Raw genomic sequence first — 17,905 nt, 5'->3', positions numbered from 1 at the left:
AGCCGTGTCACGGCTGCGAGCAGCCACGGGAAGAGAAATTGCGCATCACCCCCAGCCATCCCCACCGGCTCTGATCCATCAGCGACTGCTCTAGCAGCAATGATTTATTCCTAATTGTACAGTTACTCGGCAGAACCTGACTGCCTTTCTACCCACCAAAAAAACGCCAGCGATGTACTTTAGGAACTCCTGATGAGACTAATAGCATGCCTAATAGAGGTCACCGTTCATTACGGAGCCATGTACCGCATATTATACGAACATCAGGACGCGGAGAGCTATTGTTTCGGACACAGCGTGAGCTCTCAGGCCCACGTCGGCATCGCAGGAGCACTTTGGGGAGGGCAGGAAGGGCAGTGGTTGCGGAGCAGAGTGGCTCTGCCCCTGCCAGCCTGCCCAAGGGCAGCATCTTCTTCCAGCGCTGCCTTTTCCAGCCATCGACCGCCAACGCCTTCCAGTGCTCATGAAAAAAAGATGACCCGAGGCCAGCCCTGAAGGGCTCTGAAAGCAGCGGGAGAGAGAATATGGGGATTCAACAGGCTTTGGGCGGGAGCCAAAGGGAAAAGCGGGGCCCAATGCTGCTGCAAATGGCTCCCAGGCTCTGTCCTGAGCCCAGCACGGCTTGTGCCCCTGCAGTGCCTGGCAGGCAGAGCGGGGCCACCACAGACACCCCCACGGGGCTCTCTGTGCTCCGCTGCTGCTGCTCCGAGCTCCCCTGGGGACAGCACCCCAAGCAGTGGGAGCACATGTCACTCCCAAACCCCTCGCTGGGGACCCAGCTGGTGCCAGCCCTCCCGCTCAGGACCCAACGACGCAGCGGCCATCCCCGGGTGACTTTGGGAGCCACCGGCGCCCGGGACGCGACCGCGGTGCCCAGCCCTGCCGGCCAGCCGGGCAGCGGGGACCTGCTGAGTCAGGGCGGCGGGGCTGGAGCGAGCGCTTCTTCATTGATCGAAACCTGACTCCATACCCAGGGCCGAGAAGATGAAAGCCCTCCTCGGGCGATGGCTGCTGGGCGGCCGCTGCATCGCTCCCCCTGTCCCCGGGTGGATGCCGGCATCGGCCGGGGTTTTACAGCAGCCCCCGCTCCCGGGTGCAGGGCTGAGAGGCGATGGGTGACCACACATCCTTCATTTTAGGCTGAGTGCTCCAGCAATCATCTATCCCTTTATTTAATGGCATCTCAAATGAGAAGAGACACTGCCTGACATGAGCAGGGTGCAAGGATAAGATGGGGAAGAGGTCCGGCTGCACAGAAGGACCCCGGCACAGCCTGGCTTTTGGCTCCATATTGCCAGAAAGGACAAGTGTGGACTCGAGGCAGCTGCCCCGAGCTGCCCACCTTGTCTGCGGGGTTTTGGAGAGCAGGACACATACAGCCCTGGCCGAAACCTACCGCAGGGGTTCCCAGGGCACTGCTGCACCTATAGGGTCTCCCTGCATCCCGCGGCTGCTGTGGGCTCGGGGCCAGCGGGGAGAAACCCAGCCCCGCGGTGCAGCCTCAGCGCCTGTCTCACCTGCGGAGCAGCTGCTCCCGGCAATGCCGCGGGCAAAGTCCGAATCGCGACCTTCAGCCCCCACCTGCCACCTTTCCCTGCTTTCCTCGGTGCTTTACAGCCATCCCGGTGATATCGGCAGGCCCGGAGTCCTCCTCCCTGCACCAGCAGCAGCCAGGCTGGTCACCCCCATGGCACCGTCCTGGCTCCTCACATCACCGTCCCGGAGCTGCCGGGGCTCCCCGTGTGCCCCCGTGGAGGTGCCGACACAGCGCGGGGGGGAGCCTTACATTTCAATCCCACCGGAGCCCCCCGCTAACGCTGGGGAAGGCAGCCACCCCCCAGAGAGCAGAGAGCTTAGCCAGAAGTATATTTAGCCAAAATTCCTCCCAAAGAGACAAGAAGCATCGGGTAGCCGGGAAGCCGTGGTATATAAACACCTCAAATGGGGCTGCGTGGCGGCACAGAGTGGGGCCGGGGTGGCAGGAGGAGAGGGGAGATGTGACATCCCCCAGGCAGCACATGAAACCCCCTCCCCACAAAGGGGGCTGGCAGCGGCCGGCACCGAGGGACACTCAGGATGAGGCCAGGGAGGTCGGAGGGGTTTTGGGAGCACAACTGCTTCTCTCTCTTGCTCGTCCTCCCTCAAACCCTGTTTACCTGCCCGGGGCCAAAGGGGTGTTGGGGCATGAATATGGGGTACAGTCTGGGGTGGGGGGCTCGGGGGGGGCTGGAAAGCAGCTCAGGGTCAGCGAGGTTGAACTGGGCCTGCAGGGAATGGCACCGTGGCGGCTCCGGCTTCCACCTCTCCAGCCATGCCACAGTCTCCAGCATTGCACATTAATTATAATTCATGTTTCTGCTTGCATTTCTTTTGTTCTTTTAATAATGTTTGCTGCCTGGGAAAGGAGCAGTAATGAATTCCTCCAACGGAGAGCACAGCTCCGGGGCTGGATGGGCAGTATCCCAGCAGCCAGCACACTCTGTGCCGGAGCTTCCCAGCTCACCATCCAGAGCCCTGACGGCTTCAACCTAGAGCTTGAAGACTCTGAAATCAGCAACACACCTTCTCAGAGAGCTGCCACACCTTGGGCATCGAAGTGTCACCGCTGTCCGCGCTGGCCTGCACCCAGGGACGTGCTCTCTTTGCACTGGTGTGGCTGGCGTGACGTGGCGTGGTGTGGCACGGCACGGCGTAGAAGCCTCACGTCCAGCAGCGTGTAGCCCCCGAAGGGCTGGACTGGCAGCACGAGCCACAAAAAGCAAACAGGCAGGCTGTGCCCACGGCAAACAGCGCTGACCGTGATGGAAATCTCCCTCCGAGCTCTGAGCAAACGTGGTGCTGAGCAGCTGCACCACAGGAGTGGCACATGATGGATGTTCTCTCGGTAATTAAAACATACGCCAGGGCGTTCAGTCGCCACCGGGCCGATTATTCACATGCCAGTCTCCCAGCGGGAAGCATGGCTGGTCAAGAGGGAGAGACTGGCCCTGGCCTATGTCACCCAAATTAAAGCGGGTCTGCTGCGGTCTCAGCTCTTCGCCGGCCCCTGGGGGTGGGTTTCCAGCTGACCCGACCCCCCCCGGGCTCCCCGGCCTGTGTTTGAGGTGCTTCGCTCATACACAGGCTGGCGAGCTTGTCAATCAGCATCATTTATCCGCCAGAATAACTCATCGAAGGGATGAGCATCCTCTCGGAGCAAATCTCTGCCGCTCACCTTCCCGCGCCTCCCCGGAGCCACGGCGCTCTCCGGGGACCCACGCCGGCGCACCGGCAGCCTCGCGGGGAGCCGCCCGTGTGAGCCCGGCGGTCACCCATCCCGCCCAGCCGCCTGACCGGTTCTTTCCCGCACGGTGTTTGCACAGAAAGGCAAACACGGCGCCGCATTGCCAGGCGCCGCTTCCGCCCCGGCCGGAGGACCAGGACCGGCAGAGAAGGAAAAAGGAGCGATGGGAGAGCCCCGTGGTTGCTGCCGGTTCATTAACATTTTTATTAGCTGTAACAAGTGCTGGGTCACAGCCTGCTCTTGTTAAAGTTGCGAAATAGTTTGCTTTCTAACCCCCTGTAATTACTCCCGTTAGGCTCTGAAAATTTCATCATTTTAGATGAATTTTCCCCAGGCTTGGCCTCAGCCCAAAGATTAATTTGTATAAAAGGCTTGAGTGAGGGGGAAAAAAAAAAAGAAAAGGTTCTCCCCGTTCAGTGGGAAGGGAGAATAAGAAATATCCATTTTCTCCCCATCGACAAAATAAAAGAGAAAGGGAGAAGAAAGGAACATAATGACTCTTTTCTGAACAGTGTGAAAGCCAAAGCGCTGGGAACTGAAAACTGCAATTTGTCAGCGGAGCCCGCCTTTGTTGGGGAGCCCTGTGCCGGCACCTCACGGAGAAATTTGGGTTGAGTTGGTGGAGCTCTGGCCGCGCTGGAGCCGTGGCTCCGGGCTGGGGGAGCTCCCCGCACCGGGGCTGGCGCCGCAGGGAAGGACCAGGGCAGGATGCTGGGGACTGGCGGAGGAGCTGTGGTTTCCCCAAGCTGCCAGTGAGGTTTGCAGCTGGCGTTGGAAGCCAGAGCTGCTCTCCGCAGCGCCCGGGATGCTCTGCTCCCTGAGCCGAGCCCTGGGGAGCGGGCAGGAGGGTGCCAGCCTTGGGGGGGACACCCGTGGTCCCCATGGTGCTGCCCCTGTACTGTGCCAGAGCCACAGGAGCATCTCCCTCCCCTGTAGCCAGGGCAGAGAGGCCACGGTGGGCTGGGCTTGGGGTGCCTGGGACTTTGGGATGGCAGAGGTCCAGTTGCCAATTATTTGGGGTACCCAGGGGTTTGGGGGAACAGGGTTTTGGTGGGGCAGGGGTTTGCAGGGTCATATGCTGGGAGAACAGTCAGAGAGGTCAGGGCTGGGGGCAGCTCATATCTCCACCACGGGGAGGCAGGGAGTGATGTGGGGGGGGGGGCAGGGAGCTATGGGGGGGACTGCAGGGCAAGCGTGAATTGGGGTTTATCTCACCACACACCGGACCTTGGGTGAGCTGTGTTTTCAGCCAACTTTCTCCCTCCGTGGTGGCCTGACGGGCAGGGAAAAGCATCCCCAGGTGCTGCTGAGCACCCAGATGGGTGCTGGCCCCGCAGCAGGGAGCCCGGCCGGTGGCGGGGGCTCACGTGTGGCACTCGGCGAGGCACCGGGCCCGACTCTGCCGTGAGTCAGCAACGTTTTACACCCACTTGGCCCCGGTGGAAATGATGGCGGGCGGCGGCGGAGAGCGGCTGTGTGGGTGCGGGAGGTTACGGTGCTGCCGGGATGTCTGTGCGTGCGGGGACGGGGATTTTAGAGCTTGCTGAAGAGTGTGTGGGAAGCGAGCGGAGAAAAGCAGAGTGAAAGCAAGGGTTTGTGCCAAGGGTTTAATGAGAAGGTTCCCACAAAGAAGGGCGGAAAAAAAAGATGAAAATAAAGCTACACATTCCCGTGAGGAGGCTTTGCCAGCCCCTGAGCAGAGCGGGGCAGAGGGCTGCTCCCTCGTCCCCAGTCCGCCCGCGGTCCCGAAGGGCCGGCAGCAGGCTGGCACCCGGCCCCCTCGCTGGAAGAGCTTCGCCTGGGTGTACATGCAGAAGTTTGCCTGGCACGCGGCTCCCCAGCGAGGCGCACCAGCTGCCGCCCGCGCGCGGGCACCGGCTTTCCTGGCACCGACCCCGAGATGGGCTGTCGCCAGCTCCGAGGGGCTGGGAGAAGCCCCTGGCCCCCACGAGAGCACCGCGGCAGGAGGCACGCCAGGAGGGACAACAAAGAGCCCGTGGCGTGAGTCAGGAGCATGAGACTGGGTGCCTTATCACCCCCGCAGCCTCGCTGGAACAGGCAGCGCCGAGTGCCGGCACCCCAATGCCGGGGGAAGCCCATGGTCACACTTGCTTCCAGCTCAGCCCCATCCCTAAATCCAGTCCCTGATGGTTCAGGGTTTCCTCTGCAGGCTTTTTTGTGTTAAACGTTGTTATAAGGGGATATTTCCTGCTTTCTTCCCTGCTTGAAACCCAGCCTGGGGCAAGGGAAGTGGAGATTTAGTCCCCAGAGCTTCTGAACCACCATGGTGGTGGTTTTCTGGCTCTTCCCAGCCCAGTATGACACCAGAGAGCTTCTACCTGATCCCCTCCATCCCACAAGGCCAGGCTGGCTCCCACAAGCCCTGGACCATCCAGGCGAGCGTCCCAGCCCCATGGCCCTGCGCTGGGGTGGGTCTCTGACCCCCGTCACCCCAGCAGAAGGGGGAAAGCGGGCAACGCCCCGAATCCTGGGAGCAAAGCCCCCAGCCCCCGTCATCCTCCCCTGCCCCATTGCCTCCACCCAGGGGGACCTCCTGCACCAGGTCATGGGTTCTCCTCCTCGGGGCTGCTCCCTCCCATGCCGGGGACCCCCAGGCCAGCACCCCAGCGACACGGCTGGAGGTGGGGGTACCCGGCAGGCCCCGCTGTTTGCACACCCCCAGCGTGCAGGAGCTGCTCTACAGAGCAGCCCTCCCGTTTGTTTGCTGTTCGCCTGCATCTCCTTAGCAAACATTAGAGAGGCAATAAAAGCCGGGATAGAAATCGCCTTTGCGTGCTGGGGGGCGGGAGGATAACGGGAACGAGCGCACGCCTCGCACCCGCTCCCGGGCTCCGCACCGGGTTTTCCGCCGCCCGCAGCGGCCGCCGCTCCCGCAGTGCCTCGGCAGCGGCCGCCGCGCCCCGGCACCGGGAAAACCCGGCCTGGAATTCACCGGATCGGGGCAACCGGGAACGTGCGGGAGTGGATGGGGCGCGTGTGGCAGCGGAAAGGGGGGGGGTGTGTGTGTGACACCCGGGGGTGCTGCCCCCTGCGTGTGTGGGGTGCGTGGGGTGCGCTTGGGCTTTCCTGGGAATGCCACCGTGTGTGCGTGTGCGTGCACGCCTGTGCACTCCCCTGTGCCACCCATGTGCGTGTGCAAGCCCCCGTGCTCCCGCGTGTGCGCGCACGGTACCCCGCCGTTGTTGCCATACGTGTGCGCGGTCCCCCCACCCCCCCTTTCGCGCGGGTGCGGTGCGTGGGTGCGCGCATGTGGGGGTCCCCGCTCCCCCCCCCCCCCCCCCGCGTGTTGTCCCCGTGTTAGCGGGTGCGGGTGCGGCACCCCGGGTGCGGCACCCCGCGCGCGTGTGTGTGTCCCCTCCGTGGCCGTGCCTCCCCCTCCTCCGTGTGCGGCACCGACGCCCCCCTCCCGCCCTCCCTCCCTCCCTCCCTCCCCGGCGGCTGCAGTTTCCTCTCCCGCCAGCAGCGAGCAGCAAGTGGATGCGCGATCGGGGCACACGCACACGCACACCCCGCAGGCAGGCAGGCAGGCAGCGGGCGGGCAGCACGGGCTCCGCGGGGCTGCCGGCCCCCGCCACCGCATGCGGGTCCCCGCCGCCCCGCCGCCGCCGCCCGCGGCCCCCGCACCCGCCCCGCCGCCCGCCGCCGCCGCCGTCTGATGAACCGCGGCCCCGCCGAGCCGGGCAGCCGCCGCCCCGCCGCCCCGCCGCGCCCCGCCGCCCGCCACCATGTACCTGCACCCGGAGGCTGCCGGCGCAGGTGAGCCCGCCGTGCGCAGCGCCGAGCACCGGGGAGCTGGAGCAGGGAAAGGGGTGGGGGGGACGACACCCACACCCCCACCCCCACACCCCCCGCCGCCCCCTGCCCGGCCCCACCGGCGGGACCGGTCCACGCCACCCCGCCCCCCACCCCCCCCCACCCCCGGGACCGCGGCGGCGGGTGCCCGGTTCCCCCCCTCGCCTCCCCGGCTGCGGCTTTGCCGAGTGACCGGTGGGGAGTTACGGTAGTTTGGGGAGAAAGTCATCGCCGCTGCTTTCAAATGAGTCACCTCCCTGCAGAGCTGCGGGGCCCCTCTCCCGTGGGGCCCCCAACCCGCGGGGCCGGCACCCCCATCCCGGGGGAACACCGGGAGCGGAGCAAGCCCCCAGCCTGCGGGTGATCCCCGGGGTGAGCCCCCGGCCCCACTGGGTGCCGTTACCCGGACAAGCATCTGGGCAAGCACCCGGGCGGCTCATCACCCCGCTCCCCATCACTCACCCCCTCCATCCTTTTGGGGGACCCCAGCCCTGGTCCCTAGCACCGTCCCTCTGCGCCTGCTGGGGTGGGCGATTGGGGAAGGGGCTTTTGCCGCTGCGGTTTTGCTGAGCTCATGCTCCGAAGGCATCGGTCAGCACCGTATCGAGGAATCTGGGACGCTGCCGGGGAGGTTTGGGGCGTGCAGCCGCCCGGTGAGGGCTGCCCGAGCCGCCAGCAGCCGGTGCGGAGGAGAAGGGATGCTGCCGGTGCGACGCGGCTCACCGGGGCCTGGCAGCCCTCACCCGTGGGGTCCCAGGGCCTGGGGAGCAGCCGCCGGCGGGCAGAAGGACGGTGTGTCCTGCGGTGGCGTGGGGACGTGCCGGCGGGGACGTGGGGGAGCACCGACGCGGGGAGAGTGGGTGCCACTGGTGCGTGTCGCTGGGCTGAGCTGCAGGCGCTCGGCAGAGCCAGGCCTGCGGGAGCCGGCAGGTTGGGGCAGCGCTGGGGACCGCGACACGCCGTCACCCGCAGCAGGTGACAGCGTCGGTGCTGCCTGGGAGTTGGCAGCTCCAGACAAGCAGCCTTCGAGGTGAAGTTTCCGCCTGCCCGGAGGCTGAGCGCTCCCGCCTGCTGCAGTCCGGGAGCAGCTCGGTCCCGTCCCCACGACCCCCTCGGGGTTGCCCTGTGGGGCAGGGGAGCGCGGCACGGCACCGCCGACTGCTTGGCCCAAGGTCACCCGGCGGGTCGGTGCCAGAGCGGGGACACCAGCCTGTCCCCGCTGGCAGCAGCGCGGCAGGGCTGTCCTTCCCCCCGGGTGCCCGAGGACAACTGAGTTATTTCCCCTCCAAACTTGCATCTGCCCCCAATTTTCCCCCCTTGCCCCTGCCAGATGTCCCCCTCGGTGTTCAGTGGGGGACCGGCGGCTGCCCGTGCTGCTGCCAGCGCTTCTCAGCAGGCTGCAAGGTTAAAAGACAGAGCCTAAGCTGCTGGGGTTGTGGGGGGGCAGCCCCCCTTTACCCTCTCCCTGAACCCCGTGGTCCCTGGCTGCTGGGTCTCCCATCACGTGAGAGTTTTCCCACGTCACTGGCCGTGGCTGTGCCGTGGTACCCTGGGCCGTGGGGTGCCATGGTGGGGCTGGGAGGGCGTACAGCCGTGCCAGCAGCTCCGGGCTGGTGCTGGGACGCCGTCTGCTTAATTCGCCATTTCCCCCCCTGCCCCTGCTCTTCCCCCCGTGCCGCTGCTCAGCCGTGGTGCCGTGTGGGTGCTGGGTCTGTCCCCCACTGATGGAGGCTGGGAGGGTGCTGGGGGCTCGCACCCCCGCTGGGTTTGGTGAGAACCAGGAGCTTGCCACGCCGTGTCCCTGGGTGAAGCGATGCCTGTGCTCCCGTGAACCCCTGCCCAGCTCTTTGGGCGGCACCGGCCTCAACCCCTGCTCTGTGTCACTGTGCGGGGGACAGCAGCTGTGACCCCCAGCACCGGGTTTCATGGGGGGAGAAGATGCTGATGGGGAAATTCAGGGAACTTTGCTGCCATCTGCGCCGTGCTTTGCAGCCCAGGGAAAGGGGGCTTTGGTGGGCGAGGTGGAGCTCAGGGGTGATGCTGGGGGTGAGGGCTCTGGTTCTGGGGTGGGAGATGCCCGAAGCAGCCTGGCCTCAGCTGGCAAGAGGCGTTTGAAATTGGGACCGAGCCGATGTGCTTCGCGAAGCAGCTCCCTCCTGCTGGGTGGCTTTGCTGGGGGGCCATGGGGGGCTGTGCTGCCGGCAGGGCCATCACCTGTTCTGTGTCCCGTCGTGTGTTGGGAGAGCCACAGCTGAGCGCAAAGCAAAGATTGGGTCTGAAGACATAGGTGGCCTCTGTGCCACAGAGACGGATGACCCCCACACCACCCACGCTGGCTCTGGGGGCACTGGGCAGCTCCTTCCTCCCTGCTGCCGTGTGGGAACCCCCCCCCCCATCCTCATCCCCGCTGCCAGTGCCAGCTCTCCCCTCTCCGGGAAGGCAGTTGCACCCCAACTGCTTCATCCTCTCAGTGCACCAAGCAGGTGCTGGGGGGCCCCGGGTCCCCCCTGCCCCACGTCCCCATCCTCCTGGGCTCCGGAGGGAGCTTGCCGAGTGGAGCCGCGCCGCGGCGGCCCCGATGGAGGCGGTGAATCAATAAGCAGGCAGCTGCCTGTTTTCCCCCAGCGCTGTCTCAGGGCGAGCGATGGAGAGAGGTCTGCGCGCTGGCGCGGCGAGTGCTGGGGGCCGTGGGAGCAGGTCCCTGGGGCTGGGAGAAAAGCCGAGAGCTGGGATCAAAATGGGATGAAACACGCTGGGGAGCGAGGCGGGGGGCCGAGCAGGGGGCTGGGGCGTGTGTGAAGTGGCTGGGAGGATGGGGGGGAAGCGTGACAGCCAGGGAAGGCAGACAAAGAGCGGAGGGCTGGCAGGCGGCTGGCCGGCCTCGCTGGGAGCCAGGCACCTGCTGCAGCCACACGTCCCGCACGGCGCAGGCACAGTGCCGGTGGCTTCCACCCCCCCCGCCCCTGGCACCCCCATCCTGCTCGGGGCTGGGGTTCACCTCCCTGCCAGCCTCCAGCCCCTCTGCTACACCCGGAGCGGACTCAAGTCCCGGCGATGCTCCTGCCTGCTCCTTGGAGCATCACCCAGTGCTCACGTCCCCCCCACGGCAGCTCCATCCCGTCCCCCGTGGCCGTGGGGTGTCTGTGCAGGTGCTGAGCCCCGCCGGGGTGTCTCTCACCCGTTCCCTCCCAGGGGTCCTGCCCGATCTTGCTCTCTCCCCACCACCTCCGAGCCGTTCAGCCTCCCCGTGCCCCGGGGTGGGGAACACCCATGCACAGACGTGTGACACGTGTCCCAGGGCCTTGTGCACAGCCAGGCAAGGACAGGGCCAGGGGCTGCAGCCAAGCGGGGGGTCCGGCTGGGAGGTCTGCCTGATCCCTCCCCACGCCAAGGAGCAGGAGAGGAGCTGGAGGCGGCTTTCCACCGCCTGATCTCGCGGCTTTTCAGCCTGCCGGGGAAGGGCGGGGGAGCGGGGAATGAAGACAGATGCAGATAATATCGCTGCCACCCCCCGGCCCCTGGGGGCTCAGCTACAATATCTATTATAGATGGATTCAGCAGGGGAAGGGCTTTCGAAGAGCCGCCGGCGGGGCCGGCGCGCAGGGACTGTGTGTAAAGGCAGAGCGGAGGCGAAAGCGTCAAGCGGGGGCCAGACGGGGGGAGCAGGCTCCCCAGGCTGCAACTGGGGGGCTGGGGTGCATGTGTGGGGCTGAGGTGAGCTCGAGGGGCAGCGGGTCGGGCCATGCCAAGTGGCAGGTCCTGCATCTCGATGTGTGCCAGCCTGGTCGTGGTATGGGGGTGCTTTGCGCCCGCCTGCGAGCTCGGGGTGCCTTGTGAGCACCCCATCCCCTCCTGTCATCTCTGGGCAGCTCCGCTCGCAGCCCTGCTGCAGGAGGGAGAGGGTCACCTTGGGGGGAGTTAATGAGGTTTGAAAGGGAAGCGGCCGATGGCGCTGACGGGGACGGAGCCGGGGCGGCGGAGGGACGGCACAGCGCGGCAGCCTTTCTCCCTGACCTCCCAAGTCGGGGACATTGTGGGGACAGCCCTGAGAGTAGAGTTTGGGGGGCTCCAGGCACCTGTGAAACGAGGTCCCTGCGGCCCTTCCCCTCCGGCTGGGTCTGCAGGACACTGGTGACTGCGGGGGGGCGATGGGTGGCCATCCCTGCTCCCCCATGGGTGGCCGTCCCCACTCCCCCAGGGTCACAGCATGTGTCACTGGAGGATGCAGCCCAGGGACTGGGGTCTGCAGGATGATTTCCACCAGTCCTACATCCTCCAGGCACCTGCCCACACCTCCGCGTCCCCAGTCCTCCATCTGGGGCCTTCTCAGCCCTTTATTCCCCTCCTCTGCCTCCTCTCTCCTCCCCTCTCAGCTGCGCTTCTCCATCTTCCCGTGTGCTTTCTGCCGGCCCTCCTCTTCCTCTCCCAGCACCACCAGCCCCCTGGTTTGGGGGCTGTGGGTGATGCTGAGCATCCCCCTGGCACTGAGCTCTCTGCAGGGCTCCTGTCCCTGTGGTGGCCCTCGTGGCCACAAAGCTCAGAGTTGGCATGGCTCCCAGGCAGCGGTGGCTGGGGGGCACAGCCCGGGGTGGGTCAGGGAGCTGGGGAAGCAGGCGGGGGCTCACAGGCCTGGGCACAGCACACGGATCCTGCTCGCTCTTGTCCCCTGGGAGCCTCTGGCTTTCTGCCTCCCTCTCTCCCGCCATCACCCGAAGTGCCCGGGAATGATGGAGGGCCCTGGGGCGAGAGGCTAAGTGGTGGCGGCGGCGTGGCGGCGCGAGAGCTGGCAGTGCCGTCGGTGTGAGAGCCCAGCCTCCTCCGTGCCTGCCACCGCTGCCAGGAGAGGTTTCTGCACCCGGGTGAGGTGGGGCTGGGGCTGCTGCCGGCGTGGGGGCGATACCCGGGGGCTGCGGGGGACAGGCACGGCCAGGCAGGGCTTGTGTTTTGGAGAAGAGATGACCTGGAGCGGGGGCTGAGCAGAAGCCAGCCCTGCCGGGGTCGAGGGGCATTGCGAGGCCGTTGGGAGCTGGGTTTGAAATGGGGAGGGTGGTGGATGGAAACCCTGGGGGACTCAGGCAGGGGGGCAGAAAGTCCTCAGGGGGTCCGGGCGCTTCCTCCGGAGGAGAGATGTGGTGGGGACCACTAGGCAGAGAAACCACACGCCTCTCCGGAAATCCTCGGCCAAAAATAGCCCAGCACCGGGGGAAGGAGTGCCTTCGCTTGCCAAATTCTCCCTCCACCGCGAGTTCCTGCTTGCGGCCACCCCGGAGAGGGTACGGGTGGCAGCCGCGACCGGCGCGGCGCGGGGGGCTCGCCTGAGGGTGCCTTGGGGGTCTGCTCTGCTGCGGGGCCAGAGGCGGCTGCACGCGCTCGTCGCCCGGGGCCTTGCGGCTTCGCTGAGCGGCACGTGAACGTGTCGTGCATGCATCCTGCGCGCCGGCCGCATACTGGAGCAGGGCAGAGGCATGGCTGCGGCGCGCCGGCAGCTGCCAGCATGCTGGGAGAACGCAGGCGGCGGGGATGCTGGCGGGCAGCGCTGCCCGGCTGGGGGCGAGGTGAGGCGCTGGGTGCCCTGAGCATCCTCTCCCCGTGACCGGGCTGACTCGGGGCAGGTGCCGAGAGCAGCCGCAGGGTGCTGGGAGCTCTAGCTCACTTCTCTGGGGGGTGACGGGCTGAGCCTGTCTAGGGGGCTACAGCCTGTGGCAGGAGGGTGAACCATGCCACGCCAGTGCCCGCCAGCCTCAGGGAAGGCTGTGTGACTGGTGTGCACCCAAACCGGGTGCGGGAGCTTGCTTTGTGAAGGTGAACCCCAGGGTGCACTAGGGACCCCGACAGCTTAAATGGCGAAACACCCATCCCATCCTCCATCACACAGGTTTCTCTCTCTCTGCCCCTCATCGTGGTGCCAGGGCATGAGGGACATGTCCGTGTATGGCAGCAGGTTGAGACAGGGGATATCTGGCTGCACCCGGGCACCGGGAAGGAGCCGTGTGGTGTTTTGGGAGGGTGTCCTCTTCCCCCAGAGCCCGCGTGGCAGGGATGGTGCCCATGGGCACTGCTGTCCTTGGCGCCGTGCTTCTGCCAGGCCCGGGTGTCTTGGCATCACACTGGGCACATGGATGATGGGAGAGAGGTGCTGGGGGTGCCCATACAGGGTGCTGCTCACGGGGTGCCTGGCACCGGCCGACCCATCCCGCGGGGTCCCCAGCAGAGGAGGCAGCACTGTGCCGGGGTGGAGGGGTCTGCAGTAGTCCGGAGGCAAAGCCCCTAGGGCAGGCATCTCCGCGTGGGGGAGGCAGAGACAGACAGATTGACAGCTCCGGGGGATGGACAGATGGCTGGATGGAGAAGCAGATGTGTACGAGGGATGGATGGATGAAGAGATTGATGGATGTGTTGGAGAGGAGGACGCATGGATAGACAGACAGATGCACAGATGGAGAACAGACGCCCGTTCCCCTCCCTCCCGCCCCGGGCAAGCCTGGGGTGCTGAGCTGTGGTGCTGCACCAGTCCACTTCCCCAAGGCTCTTCCGATGGTGGGACACTGGCCAGGAACCCCCCGGGGCAGCGGGATGGCCGCGGGGCTCCCGGTGTCCCCCACCGAGCAGCTTGTGCCCACGCAGCCCCTGACAGCCCCCGGGTGGGTGGCACCGTCAGACCCAGCCGTCTCAGCCCTCCAGCTCTGCAGCCGCCCAGCTCTGCCTCGTGGCACACCAAGCCTGGCTCAAAGCAGCCCCAAAACGCCCAGTGGGTTGTTTCTAGGGATGGCGGTGAGGCCTCATCCCTCTTCGGAGGTTTTACACCCAGGCAGCCCCTCCACGCCCACCTCTCTCCCCCTGCCTGCGCTGGGGGCATGGGTTTTGCCTGCCTGCTCTGCCTGCCGGGCAGCCCCGCCGCGGTTCTGCCCTGCTCCCACCCGCACTGCGCCCGGGATCCTGCACAGGAGCGAAAGCTGCAAATTCACAGCTTTTCAGCTGCAACCTAAAAATAAGAGGTTTGGGAAATATCTAGCAAATGAGTGGGAGGATGAGAAGAGGAGGAATTAACGGCCTGGCACCAGGCAAACAGCATCTGGGAAGCCCCGGTGTGGCAACGTGGCCGCCTCGCTCTCTGCCCCGTGGCCCTCCGCCACGGCACGGCCCTCCCGTGGCGCAAGGGGATGCTCTGACGCCATGCGGGTCAGGATCAGGCCCCCTCCCATCCCCCCGCTCCGCAGCATTACCCCATCCCCTTCCCAGCATCATCATCCCCATTCGGGCTCGGCGTCACATCCCACCCCGGCTCCGCGGCTTGCGGCGACGGCTCGTGGCGAAATGTGGTGGTGGGGAAGCGCCGCTCGCTTGGCACCTTCTCCCGCTCCCCCTTCCCCAGGCGCGCGCGCGTTTCCGCTGCCGGTTTGGCGAGGCGGTGAGCGCCGCGGGCTGGCACGCTGGGCGCCTGCTCGGTGGCGGTGGTGGCAGGCGGCTTGGCACGGGCAGAAGTTGCTCTGCGTGGAGCTGTGGAGTGCCGGCTGCGGGGAGAGGCTTTGATCGCCGCTTCCAGAGAGAGCAGCGGGCGGCTGGGGCTGGGCGGGGGGGGCTCCGCACGGCTTTGATTTCTCCCCCGGGGTACTTTGCATCGATGGGTCTCGCTGCTGGGCCTGGGCGGGTGGGAGGATGCTTGGGGAGATGGGGCTGGAATACCAAGCAGCTGCAGGGGAGGTGCCATGCCCGAGCTGGGGCATTTTGAGTTCTGCGTCCAAATATATGGCTCTGGGAGCCTGGCCAGGGCTGTCCTTGCTGGGGTACCTGTGGAGAGGTCGGCCCCAGCCCTGGTGCCGGCAGATGCTGTCAGCTTGTGCCCACTGCTTATCCAAAGCCCTTGGCCACTTGCCACTCCATGGAGGAAGAGATTTCCAGCCTCTCCATCCGGTGCAGTAGCCTTTCACTGAGGAGAGGGTCCAGGAGCTGAAACCCTTGCCTGGGTGCCCCTCACGGCTGCTTTGTCCTCCCAGCACTGCTGCGTGCCAGGGTGGGAAGTGCTGCTCCAGGGCTGTGGCCTTTGGTGCAGGTCCATGGCAGGGAGTTGGGGGTGATGGGGGAGTTGTCAGTGGTAGGACAGGCACAGGGAGGCAGGGTGTCCCTGCCACACGGGGAAGGGAACAGGGGGAAAGGGGTGTAGCTGCCCTTGAGTATGTGGGTATCGCTGGGCCGGACTCGAGCGATGTCTGTCCTGGAGAGCTGAGTGTGCGCAGGGTCACTGAGATGCGCAAAGCAACCGAGATGCTGCAAAACCACTGAGATTTGCAAAGCCACTGAGATGCACAGGGCCACCAGGATGCCCGAAGCCACCAGGATGCCCAAAGCCACCAGGATGCCTGAAGCCACCAGGATGCCCGAAGCCACCAGGATGCCCAAAGCCACCAGGATGCCCGAAGCCACCAGGATGCCCAAAGCCACCAGGATGCCCGAAGCCACCGAGATGCCCGAAGCCACCAGGATGCACAGGGCTGCCGAAGTGCACAAAGCCATCGAGACGAGGACCAAGGCCGGGGAGGAGGTGGGAGCGGGCTGGGGCACCGCGGGCTGTCCCCAGCCTGGGCTGCCCGCACAAGGGGTGCCTCCCTGCGCATCGCTGGTGCCGGTGCTCAGCCGCGTGTCGAATCCGTTGGCATCAGCAGTTCTCGCCGCAAGCGCCTCGCCTCCACCAGGCTGATCTTACAGGATCTCCAGCTTACACGCTGCTTAGAGGAGAATAATCCCTCTTGGATTTCTGCGCCTCTCGCTTGTGCTCGGGTCGGGTTTTGAAGTGTTTCCTCCACAGCCACAAAGGCCGGAGCGCGCTCGTGCTCCGGAGGCAGCTAATCCCACGCCTGCAGGAGCAGCAGCTTCGGGGAGATGGGCATGTGGTGGCACGCTGCCATCACTGCCGCGGGTCCCCTCTCCCAAGCACCCAGGGGGCTGTGGGCACGGGGGGCTCTGAGAAGAGTAGGGGGTGCCCTGCTTGGCCAAGCACATGGGTCCTCCATGCCAAGGTGCACGCTTGCAGGAGGGGCACCTGGCTGGGGACCCTCTGCCAACACGCAGGGACCCTCTCCCCCTGGCACGGGGACCCTCTTCCCTGGTGTGGCCAGCTGCTAATCGTGCAGCCCCAGCAAATCCCACACTGAAGAGCCGCGGTGCTAACGAGGCAGGTAATCCCCTCATCAATAACCAGCTCTAAAAGTGGAATTATATCCCATCCAGCGGCATTGAATATTGATGAAAGAGCTGCAGGGCCGCGCCGCTGTGCCGCCCCCTTCCCCAGCCTCCGCAGCCATCCTCTGCTCTGCCGGCGGGGGCAAGGGGTGGGGAGACCTGAGCCCTGGTGCCCCCATGGTGCTTCAAGGCCTGTATGTCCTCCAAGGGTGGACGTGGGGTCTCCAGCTCATGGAGCAGCCCCTCGCTGTGCTCTTGGGATGAGGCAGGACCAGCAAAAGGCAGGTGTGATTTGGGGGGGTGGGTGTGTCATGCAGTTCCAGGGACTCCAGGGCAGGGGTGTGGACCCCTCAAAGCATGGAGCTGAGGTGCCACGGCCGCTGTCTTACACGCCCCCAGCTGTATCCACACCAGCGGAGCAAAGAGGTTTATGGCGAGTGCCACGTTTGTCACCCACTCTCAGGGCTGCATCCCCGTGCACACCGCGACCACGCAGCTCCCCATGGCCCCTCCAGCCTCTCGGTGCCCGCATGCCCAGGGCCACCCACCCCATGGCATCCCCATGCCAAGCATCCCAGCTGGGGACCTGATGCTGCCGGCATGGGGACACCACACAGTGCCCCAGGGCAGGGACCCAGGGCTGGGGACAAGCCAGGAGCTCCGCTCAGCTTCTCTAATTAACCAGTGCTAATTGCCTGGAAAATGAGTCGTTTAAATCATGCTGAGGGTGGTAGCAGCCCAGGGGCCAGCATCTCTCCCCCAGCCCTGGGGACATGGGCAGCACGGGCTGAGGGACACGTGTCCCCTGCCAAGGAGGGCTGGCACCTGCCTGTGCGCAGGGACCTGGGTGGCTGAGCCTGGAGGTCGCTGGGGGCTAAGAGCCGTGCCATCTATAAGCCCCCAGCATCGCACCGTGGAGCCTCCCCGGGCAGCCAGGTCCCCACCGGTGTAACCATCAGGCTGACCAGGTGATGCCAGGCTTGGGGCTGCGGTGGCAGCTTGGCACGGGGAATTTGGCCAGGGTAGAGCTCATGGGCACCGGTGCGCAACACCATCCCTCTCCAGCCCCTTTGGTGGCAGTGTCCGGACACCGCGCGGGATTTCTCCTTCCTAAGCGGAGTTAATCCCTCATCTGTGCCATGCCAGCGCCTCCACGGGCAGCGCGCATCCCTTCCTCTCGCCTTCTCCCCTTTGATTTCCCTCTCACCAGATTACATTGAGGATGAACTTGACCCCACAAGGACCAAAGCATCCCTTGAAGCTCCAGCTGAGCCCAGAGGGGTGATGGCAGGGGTCACACTCCCCGCAGTCATTAGCATGCTTCTTGGCCAGGCAGGGCACCCTGATTTCAGCGTGTCACGGTGTCCCTAAGTGGGCATCAGAGCTGCGGGGAGCACCGGCGAGGGGTGGGCTGGCATGTGGGGAGGGGCTCACCCCGATTCCTAGCCACGCCAGCCTGCCCGGTTAGCCAATGTGCCGAACTTGAACTGGTCAGGGTCCCATACCACCCAAGGGGGGGGCTGCCCCAGCCCTCCCCGCCGGCGCGGCTGCTTTACATCCCCCCCAGCAGCTTATCTAGCTCAGGTTTATAAATGTTTGAAATTAAGGGCAGGTCCCAAATTCCCTCCTAGG

At 65.6% G+C, this 17,905-nt stretch overlaps 2 protein-coding genes across 4 annotated transcripts in view; one reads left to right on the top strand and one right to left on the bottom strand.

Moving 5' to 3' along the window:
* TMEM138 (transmembrane protein 138) overlaps nt 1–17,905 on the bottom strand; it is an 83,880-nt gene that overhangs the window by 17,055 nt on the left and 48,920 nt on the right. The window lies entirely within an intron of this gene.
* Nucleotides 6,946–17,905, top strand: part of SYT7 (synaptotagmin 7) — a 33,601-nt gene continuing 22,641 nt past the window's right edge. For all 3 annotated transcript variants that reach the window (XM_064453020.1, XM_064453018.1, XM_064453017.1), the window contains exon 1: nt 6,946–7,060. In XM_064453020.1, the coding sequence (XP_064309090.1) occupies nt 7,030–7,060 (31 nt within the window). In that variant the 5' untranslated portion in view covers nt 6,946–7,029. The remainder of the gene's footprint in view (nt 7,061–17,905) is intronic.

This window comes from Phalacrocorax carbo, chromosome 5 (assembly GCF_963921805.1).
Source record: "Phalacrocorax carbo chromosome 5, bPhaCar2.1, whole genome shotgun sequence".
Taxonomy (NCBI): domain Eukaryota; kingdom Metazoa; phylum Chordata; class Aves; order Suliformes; family Phalacrocoracidae; genus Phalacrocorax; species Phalacrocorax carbo.
The sequence above is the reverse complement of the archived record's forward strand: the minus strand, read 5'-3'. Positions and strand labels throughout refer to the sequence as shown.